Source organism: Caretta caretta, chromosome 7 (genome assembly GCF_965140235.1).
Source record: "Caretta caretta isolate rCarCar2 chromosome 7, rCarCar1.hap1, whole genome shotgun sequence".
Classification (NCBI taxonomy): Eukaryota; Metazoa; Chordata; order Testudines; family Cheloniidae; genus Caretta; species Caretta caretta.
Window position 1 is genome coordinate 32,292,596 of NC_134212.1, and position 18,788 is coordinate 32,311,383.

General features: G+C 48.9%; 1 protein-coding gene across 1 annotated transcript; it reads right to left on the reverse strand.

Annotated features, from left to right (window-relative positions):
• Positions 1–4,053: 4,053 nt before the first annotated feature.
• Positions 4,054–18,788, reverse strand: TM7SF2 (transmembrane 7 superfamily member 2). The gene is made up of 11 exons (XM_048858763.2): positions 18,651–18,788; positions 15,512–15,663; positions 15,047–15,243; positions 14,689–14,743; positions 14,147–14,341; positions 13,455–13,558; positions 7,892–8,011; positions 6,486–6,654; positions 5,955–6,035; positions 5,676–5,798; positions 4,054–4,973 (listed from the first exon to the last, which is right to left on the reverse strand). Exons 2-11 carry the CDS (start codon positions 15,567–15,569, stop codon positions 4,813–4,815), a joined length of 1,263 nt encoding a protein of 420 aa, XP_048714720.1. The 5' UTR covers positions 15,570–15,663; positions 18,651–18,788; the 3' UTR covers positions 4,054–4,812.

An 18,788-nucleotide genomic window follows, 5' to 3' on the forward strand; every position in this document is an offset into this window, starting at 1 on the left:
ATAAAAGATCTGTGGCCCAGCTGCAGCTGGCCAGGTCACCTGACATGGGCTGGGGCTGTGGAGCTATAAAATTGCAATGCAGATGTTCAGGCTGGGGCTGGACTCTGAGACTCTCCCTGCTCACTGGGATCTCAGTTCCCCGGGCTCCAGCCCAAGAGTCTACACTGCAACTTTATTGCCCTGCAGCATAAGCCCCCCGAATCTGAGTCAGCTGACCTAAGACACTGTGCCATGTTGGTTTTTTAATCAAAGTGTAGATGTATGTACCTTAGGCTACACGGAGGGAAATGAGTTACTGAAGGTCATCCAGCAGGCCAGTGGCAGACTAACACGGCTGTTACTCTGAGAGCTGGGAATAGAACCCCAGTCTGCTGAGTCCCAGTGCTCTATCCTCTAAGCCACATGGCCATAAACATCTAATCCTTGGCTATAGGCCTTCAGGGAATCAGAATAACATGTTCCATGCAGACACCATTCTGTATCAGTCTGCAGGGTTTTCCTGACTGCTGCTGACTCTTCCTTGGCTTCAGAGCCTGCGGCCTTTCTGAATGTCCCATACCCCACAAACACTTAGTTGAGACTACGATGTAGATGTGCCCTTTTATGTTGGTACATGATTAAGCCCTGTGGGCCTGTCATAGACCTAAGGCCTAAAGGGACCATTGTGATCATCCAGTTTGTTTTTCCCCATCCCCCACAGATGGGCTGTAGAATTTTCCCCAGAAGCTAGATTAAAGCATGTGTTTTAGAAAGAGATCTAGTTTTGCTTTAAAGACTCCAGGTGGTGGCCAACCCACCCTCCCCTGGTGAGCTGTTCCAGTGTTTACTCACCTTCCCTGCTAGGAAATTGCTTTATTTCAAGATTACATTTGTCTAACTTCAACTTCCAGCTATTGGATCTTGCTGTGCCATCCTCTGCTAGACTGAAAAGCCCCATCTATCAGCTACTCAAACAGCCCCAGGCGCAGAAAAGAGCTCCTAGGCCAATGAGGGGAGTAGAGAAGCAACCTTATGAGAGGAGACTGAAAGAGTAGGTTTGTTTAGCCTGGCCATTAAAGGGTGAGAGGGGAATCTAATCATGCTCTATAAATGCACAAAGGGGATAAATCATGGGAGGGAGAAGAGCTATTGAAGCTAAAGAACAATGTTGGCACAAGGACAAGTAGGGATAAAATGTCAAGAAATCAACTGAGGCTGGAAATGAGAAGAAGATTTCTACCCATCAGGGGAGGGAGGTTTTGGAGCAGACTCCCCCTGAATGGAGTGTTGCCTATTTGGTTGATTGTTTCCTAGAATCATATAATAGACTTTAAGGTCGGAAGGGACCATTATGATAGTCTAGTTTGACCTCCTGTACAACGCAGGCCACAGAATCTCACCCATTCACTCCTGTAACAAACCTCTCACCTATGTCTGAGCTATTGAAGTCCTCAAATCGTGGTTGAAAGACTTTGAGGTGCAGAGAATCCTTCAGCAAGTGACCCGTGCCCCACGCTTCAGAGGAAGGCGAAAAACCCCCAGAGCCTCTGCCAATCTGTCCTGGAGGAAAATTATTTCCCGACCCCAAATATGGCGATCAGCTAAACCCTGAGAATGTGGGGCAAGACTCACCAGCCAGACACCCGGGAAAGAATTCTCTGTAGTAACTCAGATCCCACCCCATCTAACATCCCATCACAGGTCATTGGGCATATCTACTGCTCATAGTTGAAGATCAATTAATTGCCAGAATTAGGCTATCCCATCATATCATCTCTTCCATAAATTTATCACGCTTAGTCTTGAAGCCAGATATGTCTTTTGCCCCCCACTGCTTCCCTTGGAAGGCTGTTCCAGAACTTCACTCCTCTGATGGTTAGAAACCTTCATCTAATTTCAAGTCTAAACTTCCTGATGGCCAGTTTATATCCATGTGTTTAAGATCTGACAGTTTGCTCATCGAGCCCTCAAAAGCATTGCAAACAATTGACTTTGAACCCAGATGGAGACTGCATTTAATAAAATCATTGTCACGTCAGTGCATTATCCAAAGCCACACTCCAGTGTTCCCCAAAAGGGAATTTCCCCAGTCCTTAAAATTAATCAGGCCCTTACAGACACAGCAAACCAAACTTGTATTCCACTTCAAGCCAAAACAGACTCCCAGCTGTGATTCTCTCTCTTTGGGGCTTGTCTTCTTTCTGGCGTTAGCTCAAGGTTTAAGTCAAGTTTTGCTCCTAACCTGACTCCTGTCCACGCACACATTTCTAGCATGAGTTAAGTGGTGCTTTAAAATCAAGCTAGCTGGCCTGGACGGGGTTGGAAGCTGAAGCAGGAGTGCTGCTGCCACTCAAGCTAGTAATGCAGCTTCTTGAGTTACAGCAGCACATCAACTGCTAATCCAATCACCCTGTACAGCTCCAGTATTGTTTCACAGTGCAGGTGCTCTCAGTGTATGTTTACGCTGCTGTCTGAGGCATGACTGCAGCTTGGGTGGGCACACCTGCCCTAGCTTTACTCTAGCTAGCATGGCTGAGGATAGTGACGATGCAGCAGCATGTGCTGTATAAGCCCACGCATCCACAGCACTATTTTTAGCCATGTTAGCTAGAGTAAAGGTAGTGTGGCTATACCAGTCTAGGCTGCACTCACACATTTGATTGGAGTGTAGACATACTCTAGCCGAGCTCAAGTGAGAGTAACTCCAGTGTACTCACTTGAGCTAACTGTTGCAGTGAAGACAAACCCTCCATCTCATCATGACCCATGCATCTGTTGGGCTGACCTTTCTGCTGTCACCTCCTTACAAGCAGCAGAGGAGAATTCAGGCACGCTCCATTCTCAGATGTCCAGGGTGAAGCCTACCATGAGCTTGCAGCCAACTGTAGTGGATGTGATATTGTTAGACCCTTTCATTAAAGCCTTACCAATCATGCAGTAAGCTCCACTGTGGTCCCTCATGGAAGGCAATGCTTTAAGCTCGAGTGAAGCACAGAGGAATGCAGCTCAGACATCTAGTGCTGTTATGAAAACATTGTGGGTTTTGTTGTACATAAGAATGGCCATAGTGGGTCAGACCAAAGGTCCATCTAGCCCAGTATCCTGTCTTCCAACAGTGGCCAATGCCAGATGCCACAGAGGGAATGAACAGAACTGGTAATCATCAAATGATCCATCCCCTGTCACCCATTCCCAGCTTCTAGCAAACAGAGACTTGGGACACCATCCCTGCCCATACTGGCTCATAGCCACTGATGGACCTATCCTCCAGGAGCTTATCTAGTTCTTTTTTGAACCTTGTTATAGTCTTCACTTTCAGAACATCCTCTGGCAAGGAGTTCCACAGGTTGACTGTGTGAAAAAAATACTTCCTTTTGTTTGTTTTAAGCCTGCTGCCTATTAATTTCATTTGGTGACCCCTAGTTCTTGTGTTATGAGAAGGAATAAATAACACTTCTTTATTCACTTTCTCCATACCAGTCATGATTTTTTAGACCTCTTCTGAACCTTTACCAGTTCCTATATATCTTTTTTGAGATGGGGCGACCACATCTGCAGTATTCAAGATGTGGATGTACCATAGATTTATATATAGGCAATATGATATTTTCTGTCTTATTATCATCCCTTTCTTAAGGATTCCCAACATTCTGCACCCCAAACCCCTTATCCCCAGCCCCAGCCCCACCCCAGAGCCTGCCCCACCAGTCAGAGCCCTTCCCCCCCTCCCCCGGTGTCCCAATCCCCTGCCCCAGCCTGGAGTCCCCTCCCACCCTCCAAACCCCTCGGTCCCAGCCTGGAACACCCTTCTACACACCAAACCCCTCATCCCCAGCCCCACCCCAGAGCCCACACCTCCAACTGGACCTGCACCCCAAGGCCCTGCCCCAACCCGGAGCCCCCTCCTGTACCTTGAAAGTTTGCCCACCTCTGGTGTAAGGCCATGAGTGTGGACAACTTTCCATGTGTTTACCCAACTTTGTTGTGTGAGTCTCTCTAGACTCCAGGATGGAGAGAGTACCATCGCCTGCTAATCACACATAGCAGTTTGCAAAGCACCTTGAGTCTGTTCAATTTCTGCACCCACTCTGTGGCACAATGGCTTTCTATTTCACTATAGGCACAAGGTGGGTGGAGTGGCAGCTTCTCTAAGACATAAGGAGTTCAGCTTCCATGAGCCATCCACTTCCTGTGAATTCAGGCAGCTCCACAAACAAAATCTATAGTTCCATGGGGGCAGCATCTTGTCACCTAGGTACTGCCATTTGCCTTGATTTGGTCGCAGTTCCTCTTTAGTGTTCAGTGGCAAAGCTCGGCGTAGCCCCAAGCTGCCTTTGGGCAGCAGTGATGGTAAGCGAGCATTAGTGTGCAGATAGGGCTGATGGCGTTTAGGACACAGCTGGTCAAAGCAACTTCAACTGTGGATGTTCAGAAGGAGGAAGAGTCTCCCCACTTGCTCTGGGGTCTGGATTTACTCCATAACGAACAAGAAAGCTCCATTATGAGATGATCTTCTCTCCCTCCGGGACCAGTTGCGAGCTGCATTGTATGAACCATTTAAAGCTAGACAGTGCATAGCTCCATGGAATACACTGGAGGGAACAATCCTGCACTTCCAGGGAGATGGACTTCATTCCCTTTGGGGACTGGTTGAGTGGGTGTTTGGCACTGACTCGGCATGGACAGTGTCACAGCAAAGATGCGGTAGAGGATGACAACGTGCCCCAGTGGTAAGGACAGAGGCTAGCGTCCTACCAGCCTTAGGAGCAGAGGTGGGCAGATGTAAGCTGTTGTGCTTGGGTCTGCATGGGGCATGATGTGCTGGGATGCGTCTCAGTAAAGGTAAGGGAAGATCCTGTAGGGGACTCGCTGGCAGTACTCCTGCCAGGCGAGCCCGTACTTCCGCAGGCACTGGTGCTCATCCCGGGCCTCCCGATGAATCAGCAGCACAGTGAAGTAGAAGACGTAGAAGTAGGGCAGGACGTGTGTCAGGCCTGAGGAGGTGGGAGAGACATGGGCCATGAGAAGAGGAGGCCATGGGCCCTTCCTCTAGGACCTTCTTGTGCAATGGTTCGCAACCCATGGGCTGCTTGTGGCCTAATCAGCACACAGCTGTGGCCCATGTGACATCCTCAGGGCATTACAGGTAGTATATATATTGTGTGGATGCAGCCCACATAACAGAGAGAGCTGCATATGTGGCCCACAATGGTAAATAGGTTGAGAACAATTGTTCTCGTGGATAGCCTGAGCGCTGAGCAAGCTTGTCTAGGGGCATAGATTCCTCCCCACTCCCACTTTAATAATCAAAGTGATGGCATCACTTTGAAGGTGCGACTAGCGCCTTCCACCTGGGACTTCAGGCCAACCAGACCAGGCGCCTTCTACGTGACCTGTGGCTGGAGTAGCATATTGGTTTCATCTGCTTGGGACATGGCTGGGAGGTTGGGCCAGAGCAGGCACCCTCTGTGTAGCTCATGGAAGACACAGTGGGTGCCCCAAGGCAGACACCACTGCCCTGAGGGCTAAAGAGATGCTGCCCTGCCTCCATTGCAGAGGGGCAATAGGGGTATGTCCTGCATGCCCTAAAGGCACAGGTCCCAGTGGGACACCAATGCTGGGGCAGGAGAAGGAGACAACACCACCTCCTTGCTAGCCTTTCCACTGGCCCCCTCCAGGCAGGGATTTAGACTCACCACAGGGCAGAGACCAGGCCAGAGCCATGATGAGATCCCCCAGGTAGTTGGGGTGGCGCACAAACCCCCACCACCCAGACACCAGGAGACGCCGGCCCGTGGCTGTGGGGATGGTTTTGAGACCTGGGAGGAGGAGAAGAGCATTACCCACATAGCATCCATTTTCTACCTCCCTCCCATTACCTAACCCTCCATTAGCATTCCTTTCTTCTCCCACTCCAGATTCCTTCACTCCATGTCCCCCATATAACTCCTGTCCAAGATATGGTTGCAGCTCACCAGTTACTCTGGGGTCATTGGGGTTCCTGCGGAAAGTGTTCTTCTGGGAATTGGCGCTGCGGAAGATGCAGTAGCCCACACCTGCCAAGAAGAGAACCAGAGTGAGGATAGGCTATGGGAGCTCTAGGCATGGGGATACTGGCACTTCTGCCATGGATTGGTATGGAAACAGATCTCTCTGGAGAGGACAAAGGGATGAGTGACAATGCTGGTGGATGCTGGCTCAGGGGGTGACATTGAGCAGGGCTTTCGATCCTCAGGCTTCAGGGTGTGGCTTGGGGCTGGTCAGGAAGGGATTTCACCCCATTGTACAGTAAGGTGCGTTGTAGGGTTGGTGAGGCAGGGAGGGTGGGGGTGAGGGTAAGAGATACTCTGATAGATGGGGTCATGGGGTAAAGTGGGAGGGATACTACACATATTGGTCTTGGCTAGATGGGTCCATTGGTCTGATCCAGGACGGGGGAGAGGAGAGATATGGGACTGAATGGGCCTATTGGTCTGCTGTGTGAGAGGGAATCACCTGAGCCTCACCATTGAGCAAGAGGATCCCGGCAGCCATGGGCAGGCTCAGCTTCTGTGGGTGGTTGACCAGGAAGTAGGCCTGCAGGCTGTAGATGAACGGCACCCAGGCCAGGTCCCCAAAGGTCAACATGAAGCCAAATCCATCGTGTACGATGTCCATGGTGGTGAGGATGGCCTCCTGCAGGACACAGAGGAGCCACATCCAGCATGGATAAAAGTCAATGCTAAAAAAATTTAAATATTTAAAAAACCCTAAATCTATTTAAAATTAAATTTGAAACAGACAACCTATGCTAACACCTAACCATGCTATAATCTATTAAATCATTTAAATACAAAAAACCCACCCAATATTAGGCAGGACACGTTTGCTGCCAAGTTTAAAGAAAGTGAACACGTGGAACTGCTTGACATCACTGGCTAGGCACCTGGAATCAGAGTTTGTTGAAGCGCTAAACCACCTTTCAACTATTGGTAGTAGTCTCTTCTGAAGGTGTAGAGAGAATATTTTCCATTTCATTTCCTTTTATTCAACTAAATCAGTTCAGTGACTAGTTCCTTCAAAGTTAAGAAATCAATTGGGAGTTGAACAGACAGGAAAGTTGGTTTTTCTATTCCAATCTATGAAGAAAAACTATGTGTGAGAGGAAGAGATCTACTAGTTCTAAAATCTTGAATGACATGGTGACCAGAAACAATCAGTTGAATTCACTAACTACAGATACTACTTCCTTTGTTTAATACAATCAGTTTTAAAGTGTATTAACACACAAAATAGTTTTATTTTATTAAAACTCCTAACATGCTGTTTCTGGAGATTTTTTATTGAATTTTAAATTTCCATACAAATAGAGCTGGACACAAATTGCAAGTAAAACATTAATCATCATACTGTAAATAAATACAACATTCATCATTTTCTAACATAATAAAAATGTAAAAATTAAGAATCAGAATACATGTAAAGTAAGCTATATAATTGCTCAAATAAATGTGTATAGATATATTGTGTCCTCCTGGTTAACAAAAAGAAATCCTGACTTTATACTAAATTCGGTACATGTTTGGTTGCAAGTTAACATGTTTTAATAATTACCCACCAGTGAGAATCAACCTTTTGTTAGGAAAATAACTATGAAGTACAAATGCAAAACTTGACTACAATCAATGATTTAAATTGCTTTGATTTAAATCAATCCACCCTGGCCACATCTGTGCTTTAAATCACCAATCCCCACTCCCTTCTCAGAGCTGGGTCCTCAATCCCAGCCCCCCCCATTCGAACCACTGGACTCCACACTCCTCCCAGACATGGGAAGGGAACCCAGGAGGCCTCCCCTAAGGTTCCCTTTGTAGCCCCTAGGCCAGTGCAGATCCCAAGCCAAGGCTAAGTCAGGGATGTGGGCATGACTCACCTCATTCCAAAGTGCATCCACCACATACAGCAGCTGGAAGGCATTGACCAGGAGCATGGCCAGCGAGGGGCTTCCCCGCAGCTCAGTCTCTTTCACCAGCATGGCCATGTTCACCAGTGCCTGGCAGGAGGGGAGAAATCAGATCCTGGCAGGAGGGAAGACCTCCCTCCCTGCTCCTTCCCTTGCCCCCAGCACCCTGTCTGCCCAGAGAAAAACACCTGATTGCTGAGTGGGCCAGGAGTACCATTTCAGATTTTGGGAAGGGGCAAATTTAACCATGATTCCAGAGGCCACTTGAGCACCTAAAAACTCTTGGGGTTTTTTTGCAGATAATAACTTATATACAGTGCTCCTGTCAAATAATTTTTAATTCCTATATAAAGAAAAAAAAAATAAATATTAGACCCACTCAGCTCTAATACTAACATGGTCTGACATCTTGTGTCAAGTCACTGAAGGGACACTGGTTAGGTTTAAAATTTTACTGTATATTCTTAATTTGTAACTAAACTCTTGAATACAAAAATTGAAACAACTGTAAAAAGTAATCTACATTACTTTCTATTACTTTTTTGCAGTTCATCAAGCTTGGAATAGATCATTTAACTTTTGGAAACATCCTATTCGGGTAAGACCACCATGAGTTTAAACTGCACCTGACGGGGGCTCTAGGGGTGTTACCCCACTACAAATAATAGACAAAAAAATGACTTGAAGCAGTAGTGAAACTGACACATTCAAGTCACTTTCATAGTATTGCCAACCCTAAATGTTCAAAAAAAATCAAGAATCAGGCTCACCAACAATCATGAGATGGGCTTTAAAATAATGAGATTATGTAAAAATAATTGATTTGGTGGGGGGGGGGGTTAATGTATATTCTGCTTTTTGAGCCTTTAAGGTGTACTGGGGTCACATTTTGGAGCTTTCTCCACAGCCACAAGAACTAGAAACTTGTAAGAATGAAGGCTGAAATCATCACAAATCACTTGACTCCAGGAGCTGGGGCTTTAAGGAAAACACTAATTATCATGAGACTCATGACAAAATCATGAGAGTTGGCAACACTGCTTTCACTTCTGTTTAAAGGCTAGTTACTTTCCAGAAGGGTCTTAAACATAACACTACAGTGATTGAGTTGCTGTTTTCACCGGATAATATTTTAAATCAAACACCAAGAAAATTCCACATTTTAAAGTTGAGGGGAAAATTGAGATTTCTGAGGTATATCAGGGCGACTGCAGGCAGGAAAGGAAAATAAAAAGGTACAGCTCTTCCTCTGGGAAGCTCTTCCTCTTGAAAGAAAGTTGGAGGGGCAAATCTTCTAGTCTTTTATCAAGTCAGACTTATATTGTCATCAGCGCCTCCACTCATAGATATAAACATCCCAGTGAACACGTGAGGTCAATAACTATGCACTTCATACTTAAGTATCAGAGCCATCTTATCCAGAGTTACACACCTTATACGCATTGGCTCAGGGACTAAATTTTCTGGCATATTCTGAACAGTGCTGGGCACACAGATGGTGCCCAGTGAATAACACAAATCATGACAATAATCATCGACTTTATGGACTCTGTGGATGCAATTTCTGTTTTGTTCTGGAATTGGCCTGAATACAGCTGAAACCCTACGAATCTGATGTATAATCACATCTGATACTCATACAACGCTTCCTCATTTCTTCCTTTTTTCAAATTCAGAACAAAAAGTGGTTTTCAGTTAACATCTACGGGCATGTCTTCACTAGCAACGTTTAGAGCACTGCTGCAGCCAGCGCTCTAACATGGCTGTGTAATCGCAGCATAGCTCTGGGAGAGAGCTCTCCCAGCGTCATAAGAAACCGACCTCCAGGAGGGGAACAGTTCCCAGCACTGGTGCGCTGTCTACACTGGCACGTTACAGCGCTGAAACTTGCAGCGCTCCGGGGGGTGTTTTTTCACACCCCTGAGCGAGAAATTTGCAGCGCAGTCAAGTGCCGCTGTAGACAGGCCCTAAAATTGCATAGCAGGCATTGCTGTACAACTCAGCTTGGGGCAGAACCTGCCAGCCATTGGCAGTTAAGTGCTCTCCTCTCATCCTCTTTCTTTCTTCATCCTTCCTGACTTCTGTGCTGCTTTTCATACTGTCAGCTATGACATTCTTCCCAATCCCCTGGGACCAATTGCAGGGGTCTCAGCAAACCGGCCTTCTTGGTTTTGCTCCCATGCATCAGAGGCCTCTTTTTTGCAGCATGCAGCAGAGAGAAAGGCTGGTCCAGTGGTTAGGGAGCTAGCCCTGAGAGACCTGGGTTCTACACCCCTCCTCCCCCGCCCATGACTTCCTGTATGACCTCAGGTCAGTGCCTTAGGGACAGAGTTTCAAAGCCTTTTAGGCACTCAAAGATGCAGTTAGGCACCTAGTGGGGTTTACAAAGCACCTAACCTTCTAGGCGCTTTTGAAAATCCCACTAGGTGCCTAAATACCTTTGAAGATCTGGCTGTTAGTCTCTCAGTGCCCCCATCTGTACAATGGGGATAACAGCACTGCTCGACCTCACTGAGGGGCTGTGATGTGAGGCACTCAGATACTATGGTGATGGGGCCACATAAGTACCACAGATGGAGTGGGAACTTCTCTATATCACTGCTAGCCATTCCCAGGGTTTTGGCCCCTTCTTTTCACTTATGCCCCTCACATCTTCCCCTTTTCTGAATGTAACCTTGGCTCAGAGGGCTTGGTTGTATTTCTTGCAAGTCCCCTGCATTCTCTCTTCAACGCCCACCCACCACCATCACCCGCATCCATAAATCTGGGAATCCTGGACGCCCTATCATCTCAGGCATTGGCACCCTGACAGCAGGATTGTCTGGCTATGTGGACTCTCTCCTCAGGCCCTATGCTACCAGCACTCCCAGCTATCTTCGAGACACCACTTACTTCCTGAGGAAACTACAATCCATCAGTGATCTTCCAGAAAACACCATCTTGGCCACTATGGATGTAGAAGCCCTCTACACCAACATTCCACACAGAGATGGACTACATGCCGTCAGGAACAGTATCCCCGATAATGTCACGGCAAACCTGGTGGCTGAACTTTGTCCTCACCATGACTATTTCACATTTGGGGACGATTTATACCTTCAAGTCAGCGGCATTGCTATGGGTACCTGCATGGCCCCACAGTATGCCAACATTTTTATGGCTGACTTAGAACGCTTCCTCAACTCTTGTCCCCTACCGCCCCTACTCTACTTGTGCTACATTGATGACATCATCATCATCATCTGGAACCATGAGAAAGAGGCCCTTGAGGAATTCTACCTGGATTTCCACAATTTCCACCCCACCATCAACCTCAGCCTGGACCAGTCCACACAAGAGATCCACTTCCTGGACACTACGGTGCTAATAAGCGATGGTCACCTAAACACCACCCTATACCAGAAACCTACTGACTGCTATACTTACCTACACGTCTCCAGCTTTCATCCAGACCACATCACACAATCCATTGTCTACAGCCAAGCCCGAAGATACAACTGCATTTGCTCCAATCCCTCAGACAGAGACAAAACACCTATAGGACTTCTATCAGGCATTCTTAAAACTACAGTGAAGAAACAGACTGATAAAGCTAGAACGGTACCCAGAAGTCACCTACTACAGGACAAGCCCAATGAAGAAAGTAACAGAACACCACTAGCCATCACCTACAATCCCCAACTAAAACATCTACAACCTATCCCAAAGGATGATCCCTCACTCTCACCGACCTTGGGAGACAGGCCAGTCCTCGCTTACAGACAGCCCCCCAACCTGAAGCAAATACCAGCAACTACACACCACACAACAGAAACACTAACCCAGGAACCAACACCTGCAATAAACCCCGTTGCCAACTCTGTCCGCATATCTATTCAAGGGACACCATCATAGGACCCAACCGCATCAGCCACACCATCAAGGGCTCATTCACCTGCACTTCTACCAATAAGAAAAGGAGTACTTGTGGCACCTTAGAGACTAACCAATTTATTTGAGCATGAGCTTTCCTTGTTTCATATTCTCTGTGTATATATAAAGTCTGCTGCAGTTTCCACGGTATGCATCCGATGAAGTGAGCTGTAGCTCACGAAAGCTCATGCTCAAATAAATTGGTTAGTCTCTAAGGTGCCACAAGTACTCCTTTTCTTTTTGCGAATACAGACTAACACGGCTGTTACTCTGAAACTTCTACCAATGTGATATATGCCATCATGTGCCAGCAGTGCCCCTGTGCCATGTACACTGGCCAAACCGGACAGTCTCTATGCAAAAGAATAAATGGACACAAATCAGACATCAAGAATTGTAACATTCAAAAACCAGTAGGAGAGCACTTCAATCTCCTTGGACACTCAATAAACAGACTTAAAAGTGGCCATTCTTTAACAAAAAAACTTCAGCGAGAACCTGCAGAACTCGAATTAATTTGCAAACTTGACACCATCAAATTAGGCCTGATTAAAGATTGGGAGTGGCTGGGCCACTACAAAAAATAATTTTTCCTCTGTTGATACACCTTCTTGTCAACTGCTGGAATGGGCCATATCCACCCTAATGGAATTGGCTTAGTTAGCACTGACCCCCAACTTGGTAAGGCAACTCCCATCTTTTCATATGCTGTATATTTATGCCTGCTTACTGTATTTTCCACTCCACGCATCTGATGAAGTGGGTTATAGCCCATGAAAGCTTATGCCCAAATAAATTGTCTGTAAGGTTCCACAAGGACTCCTCTTTGTTTTTACTGATGTAGACTAACACAGCTACCCCTCTGAAACCTGCTTTACAGGCTCATCTAAGGACTTCCAGAGCTTTAATTTAATTATTTGCCTTTTCTTATCTCAATCACCCTGCCTGTGTTTGGAAACAACACACTAACTCCCTGCCCCAGGGACACAAGCTGGGAGAAGCACCTCTCTGCAGAACTCACATTCCACACTAATGATGTGCAGTTAAGAGCTCCACCTGGGAGCACACCTCCTGTATGAAACTCGGATTGTGGGTGGGGTGGGAAGGGGGTGTGGCAGCCCCTCCTCCGCCCTACCTAATTGGCATCCTTGAGTGAGACCCCCGAATATCTCACTGACATACTGAGGCAGGCTAGCCTGGTATCCTCCCCTCCCTGCTCCCCTGAATTTGACCAAAGGCATATCTAGCCCCTGCGCAAGACCATCCTGCCTGATTTACCCCTACCCCTGCATCAGACCAATGGGCCCACCCATGCCTGGCATCCCATACTCCCTGCTGCCCCAGATCAGACCAATGGGCCCATCCAGTCTGGTATTCCTCACCCCTCCCGCCATGCTTGGTCAGACTAATGGGTCTATCTAGGCTGGAATTTCTGGCTGTGGATAGTATCTGCTACATATGGCCATCTGGAGGGAGGGAAATTCCCCCTTGCAACCCTTCCCTCGGGACTAGTGTTCTCCTGCAGCAGGTTCTCCGATTATCCTTTGCCTTAGCAAGGCCATTATAGCCATGGGTCCAAGGTCTTTCTGCAGCAGGGAGCCCTAAAATCCCACCCACTTACCCAGCCTAGGAGGCCTGGCCGCAGCTCGCAGAAATACTTCAGGTCGAAGGAGCCAATGCGTGGATTCAGCTCATGGCCCATGAAGAAGTCATAGATAGGATTCCCTGTGTGATCAATAGCAAGTCAGGCACCTCAAGGCGGAATAGCTACTCCCCTTTCCTCTCCCTGCCACCTTGGATCAGACCAATAGGCCTGTCCAGCCCGGTATCCCCCTGCTGCCTCAGATCAGACCAATGGGTCCATCTAGTCTGGTATGCTCCCCTCCCTGCTACCCCAGATCAGTCCAGGGGGCCCATCCCACTGACCTGGTATCCCCCACCCCTGCTGTGCTAGATCTGGATGTGTCTAGTTTCCAATGGGTGCTGTTGCTGGATGCTTCATTGGAAGGTTAAACTGCCTACAACAAGGGTGGTTCCTTTCTGACCTGCATCAACTGATCAGATACCTCCGTAGAGTCCTGGCGGTTTTTACCCTGACTGGCATCACTGGCTGCTCTCCCACCTGCACCCTCCGTGACACACCAGGTGTGACCTGTGTGTCGAAGAGTGTCTATGTGTTAGTGCATGCACAATTGTCAGTGTGCACACGTCTGTGTGTGTTCACACATGCATATGTGCACACGTCTGTGTGTCTACATGCACAAGATCATTCCTGTGTCTGTGTGTCCCATGCTCACCTGAGGAAGGACTCACCTGAGTTCCCACCTGGCGCCAGTGTTGTCTCTGGGGCAAAGAGGGACTTGAAGTAGAGGAGGAAGCTGAGGCCGAAGGCCAGCAGCAAGGCCGAGAAAGCCAACTGCAGGAAGTGGTCATAGATGTAGCTGAGGCGCAGCCCGGCTGCCAGTCCAGCCCCCACCACCAGGGCCGTGACCCCCATCGCTTGGAAAGCTGCGGTGCGGGAGGAAGGAAAGCAGGACACAGGCTGCTTAGATAAAGCAACAGTTTGTGGCTTTTTAGCCGAGGATCCGCGAGTCACAGTGCACTGTTATTCTGGGAAACAGAGGCACAGAGAGGGGAAGGGACTTGCCCAACATAACACAGGGAATCTGTGGCAGAGCTGGGGATAGAACCCAGGAGTCCTGACTCCTAGCCCCTTGCTCAGACCCAATAGACAGCACTTCCCCCCAATACTATTACTTGTTACAATGAGAAAATTCTGTAAGCGATGTGATTGGCTGCAAATTCTGGGGCAGGTCATAGTCGATCTCTCCTCCCTCACCAAACCCAACACCCACCATTAATGCGATACTGGAGCCGGCTCTTGTCTCGAAGGACGATCCCTTCTGTGACCTGGGGGAAAGCCACAGAACCAGTTAGCACTAGTCTCTCTGGTCTCGACTCCAACTCCTCTCATTGATACCCTCCCTGGAGCCTCAGTTCACAACTGTGTAGATGAACTGAGTTTGGGCAGGTCTCTGCCTACATGGTGTAGCCAGCTGGCCATGAACTGGCTCAACCCGTGGCCCAGGAAATTCACATATGCCCTTGACCCCCCATGGGCAGCCAAACAGGTACCATTAGGCAGATGGCACCCAGCAGGGAAGGGGATGTCCTGCCCTCCCCTCTGCTCCAATGAGGCTGACCCAGCATTACCTTCCCCATAGGCAGCATGTAGAGGGCAGCCTGGAGCCCCACCCAAGCCAGGAGCAGCAGGAAGGTGTGGGGGCTCCACAGGGTGCTCAGGGGTGGCAGCGGGGGCGGGAAGTTCAGCACGCTGGCTTGCTCAGTGCGACACGTCAGCAGAAGATAGAAGACAGTAGCTGGCATGAGAAAGATGAGGATCATGGCTCCTATGGAGGGAGGAAGGAGAGGTTAGAGGAACGAGGTCTCCAGGGTGATCAGAACTGTGGGTGAGTGACAGGCAGCAGCATCCCTGAGAGATAAGATCACACAGTGAGTCAGTGGTAGAGCTGGGAACCCAGGAGTGCTGACTCCCAGACCAACCCTGCTCTAACCATGTAGCTGCATAGCACAGCCCTGAAGCAAAGCTCCAGTTTGCCCTGCCTTTCAGGGTATGTGAGCCACTGCCTTCCAACCGCCCTCACCCTCTCGCCTTACCCAGGGGCCCTCCAAACTCCAACTCTTTGGTGCGTGGGATCTTATACCGATCCATCATCCTTGTGCTCCAGAGACACAAAGCTCTTCCCACAGGAAGTCTCTCAAGCTGCAGTCACTTCCTCCTTCAGGAGAGGCTCTTGTGGATCCTGGACCTATGGGACAGAACATGGGTCATTAGCACCTGCCACTCTCAGCTGACAGTGGTTGCAGCGGGAGGGTCAGAGAGAGCCTGCACTGATCTGGGTTGGATGTTTAGCCTATGGCCATGTCTACACTACAAAATTATGACAGGTTTCAGAGTAACAGCCGTGTTAGTCTGTATTCGCAAAAAGAAAAGGAGTACTTGTGGCACCTTAGAGACTAACCAATTTATTTGAGCATAAGCTTTCGTGAGCTACAGCTCACTTCATCAGATGCATCCGATGAAGTGAGCTGTAGCTCACGAAAACTTATGCTCAAATAAATTGGTTAGTCTCTAAGGTGCCAAAAGTACTCCTTTTCTTTCTACAAAATTATGTCGACCTAACTTACATCTGCATACAGCCACCACAGGTATTAAATCACTTGTGTTGGCGGTGCACGTCCTCACCACGGCGCTTGTATCAATTGTACTGTCAGTGCAGAGCATTGTGGGATGGCTCCTGAAAGTTAGTCACAGTCAATGAAAGTCTGCACTGATACTGCATCGACCTAATTACATTGACCTTGACTCTCCACCGCTTGGGGAGGTGGTGTTACTAAAGCAGCATAGAGAGGCACTTACGTCGGGGTGAGCCAAATTTAAATGAAGACATTTCCACAGCTAGGTCGATGCAAGGCAGCTTACATCGACCTAACCGTGTAGTGTAGACCAGGCCTATGTTATGCTGCTGGGGCTGGAGTTGTCACAGGACTACAAAGAGGTGAATTGAGAGCGTGAGGTTTCCAGCCCCTGTGCAGTGATCATGGGAAGGGAACAGGGCATGACTCTTACGTTGCTTAGCCTGGATTGTTTTTTTCTTGCTGGCAACCCACCCCGTCAGGACCAGGATGTGGACAGTCTACCCTAGAGGTTAGACTGGGGAACAGGCACCAGGAGCCAGAGCCAAATGTCAGAATCAGAAGCCACTACCCGGAGTCAATGGTCAGAGCTAGAATCTGAAGCCAATAATCAGAGCCAGGAGCAGAAGCCAGGCAAGGATGCAGGGTCAGGTGGACTGGAGGAGGACCAAAACAGGGCAGGAGCAAGCAGGCACAGAAGCAATTGCACCTATTGAGGCTCTGGGGGGCGCTGCCTGCCCACATCTAAAGGCCCCTCCCCGCAGCCTATGGGGAGGAGCTACTAGGCCCAAGTCTCAACTGAATTCAGGGGACAACAAATGAAAAAACAGGAATGAGAATGAGGTGCACAGGGTCAAAAGCAGGGATCCAGAGGGGAACGCTAAGCAGAGAACCTCGGACAATGCCTACTGCTCCTCAGAGGCGTCCAGTGGATGCGGCCCAGAGGAACTCTGTCCAGAGATGTGACCTAAGGGAGGATCGGAAATAGATCTCACAGTTGTAGAGCACCTCCCCGTCCAGCTTCCTCCTCCTGGTATGGTGAATGGCCACCGTGGCAAATGCCAGAAGGAGGTCAACGAGGAGGTCTTGCAACTTCATGGGGCCACAGATAGATCAGGAGGTGTGGTGAAAAGTGCAGCCAGAACCTGAGGAGGAGGTTCAGGAGGAGCCGGAAAAGGGGCTGCAACTTGGCGCACTCAAAGTAGATGTGCACCAGGGTCTCCCTCTCACCACCGAAGGGGCAGGTATCGGGGGAGGTGGTGAACCATCCCAGGTACATGCCCATGCTCACAGCTCCATGAAGGAGACGCCAACTAATATCCCTGGCGAGCTGTGCACAAGAGCAATTGCAGCTGCAGGTATAAGTGTTAAGCTGTGCTGTTGTTGAGCATAAATGCAGAATTGTTGGCTTCTTTCAGCCAATTGAACGGCCTGGCCAATCAAGTGATTTTGCTGAAGCCCATTAACCTGTCTGAAGGCTGCCCCTGCTAGCCCCAGCCTCAGCTAGGGAACTCAGCCCCATAGTTCTTGACAGTCCCCTCCTGGTCATTCATGTCTCCCACTCATTTTTCTTTTAATCTTACTCGTTGCTTCAGTAAAATCCAGTAGCATGGAGGTCCACAGGTTTATAAGATATGAGCAGCATCAAACTCCTGTGCAGTGATGGAGGACAGATGTCAATGGGAGTTAGGCACCTAAATACTTTTGAGGATCTGGGCCTAATCAACTTGCCCAAGGTCCCACAGGGAGCCTGTGGTAGAGCAGGGCACTGAATGTGGGTCTATAGCTAAGGGAAAGATGAGGTTGCTGGCTAAGAGAAGACCTGGAAATGCTTCCAGCAATAGCGTTAGAGACAGAAAACAGCCCTGTCTGCTCTGGAGTTCCTAGTCATCTGGCAGAACAGGGTTTTGTTGTTTTAAAGTATGTTTGTAGAAAGGGATAGCAGGGAGGCTGCGCATCAGGATTGAGAGGGAGGAATCCATAATGGAAACAGGAGGTGGGCCTGCAGGTCGGGACTGAGGGCCATTGGCAGTGCTGCATGTGGGGTGAAGACCCCAGAAATGGAATAGCAGGGGGCTGCAGGCCAGGACAGAGGGGCATTGGCAGAGCTGCATATGGGGTGCAGAGGCCAGGAATTGAATAGCTGAAGACTGCAGGCCAGGACAGAGGGGCATTGGCAGGGGCAGGAGGCCAGAACCAGAATAGCAGGTGAGGCTGCAGGTTGATACTGAGGAGCACCAACAGGGCACGTGAGGGGAGTCCAGGATTGCAACGCAGGTTGGGATTGAGGGGCATCAGAGCACAAAGGGGAAAGTTTGGGCAATGTGCAGCTCAGGCCCCCAGCACTTGCATTTCAGAGCCTCCAAATTCACAAAAGGGGAAGAATTTCCAACTCTTCCAGAAACCCCCTTCCTGGTGGGGATCTCTTGGTTTCACAGGCTGTTGCCGGTGGCTGCACAAGACTGCACTGTCTTGTCAGCCATATGAAATGCAGCAGCACCGGTCACCTTTAACGCTCTGAGCAATGTCAAGCTGCATCTCTGCCTGCTGCCCGCCTCTGTGTGACTAACCTATGCTCCCCCTTGCCGCACAGTCCTACCTGACAACCCGGTGTCCGTCTCTCCAAAGCACACACAATAGGTGCTAGCAGTGACTCCAGATTCCTCCCATACATACGCCACACCACGCCCCCTGTCTCTTTAACCCACAGCAGCTGTTGTCACGCCAGCTAATTGTA

Coding starts and splice junctions, on each gene's coding strand:
- TM7SF2 (XM_048858763.2), bottom strand. CDS start 15,569: ATGATGGATCGGTATAAGATCCCACGCACCAAAGAGTTGGAGTTTGGA. Junction 15,244..15,511: donor GGAGTTTGGAGGGCCCCTGG/GTAAGGCGAGAG, acceptor CTCCCTCCATAG/GAGCCATGATCCTCATCTTT. Junction 5,799..5,954: donor CAATGACCCCAGAGTAACTG/GTGAGCTGCAAC, acceptor TCCTCCTCCCAG/GTCTCAAAACCATCCCCACA.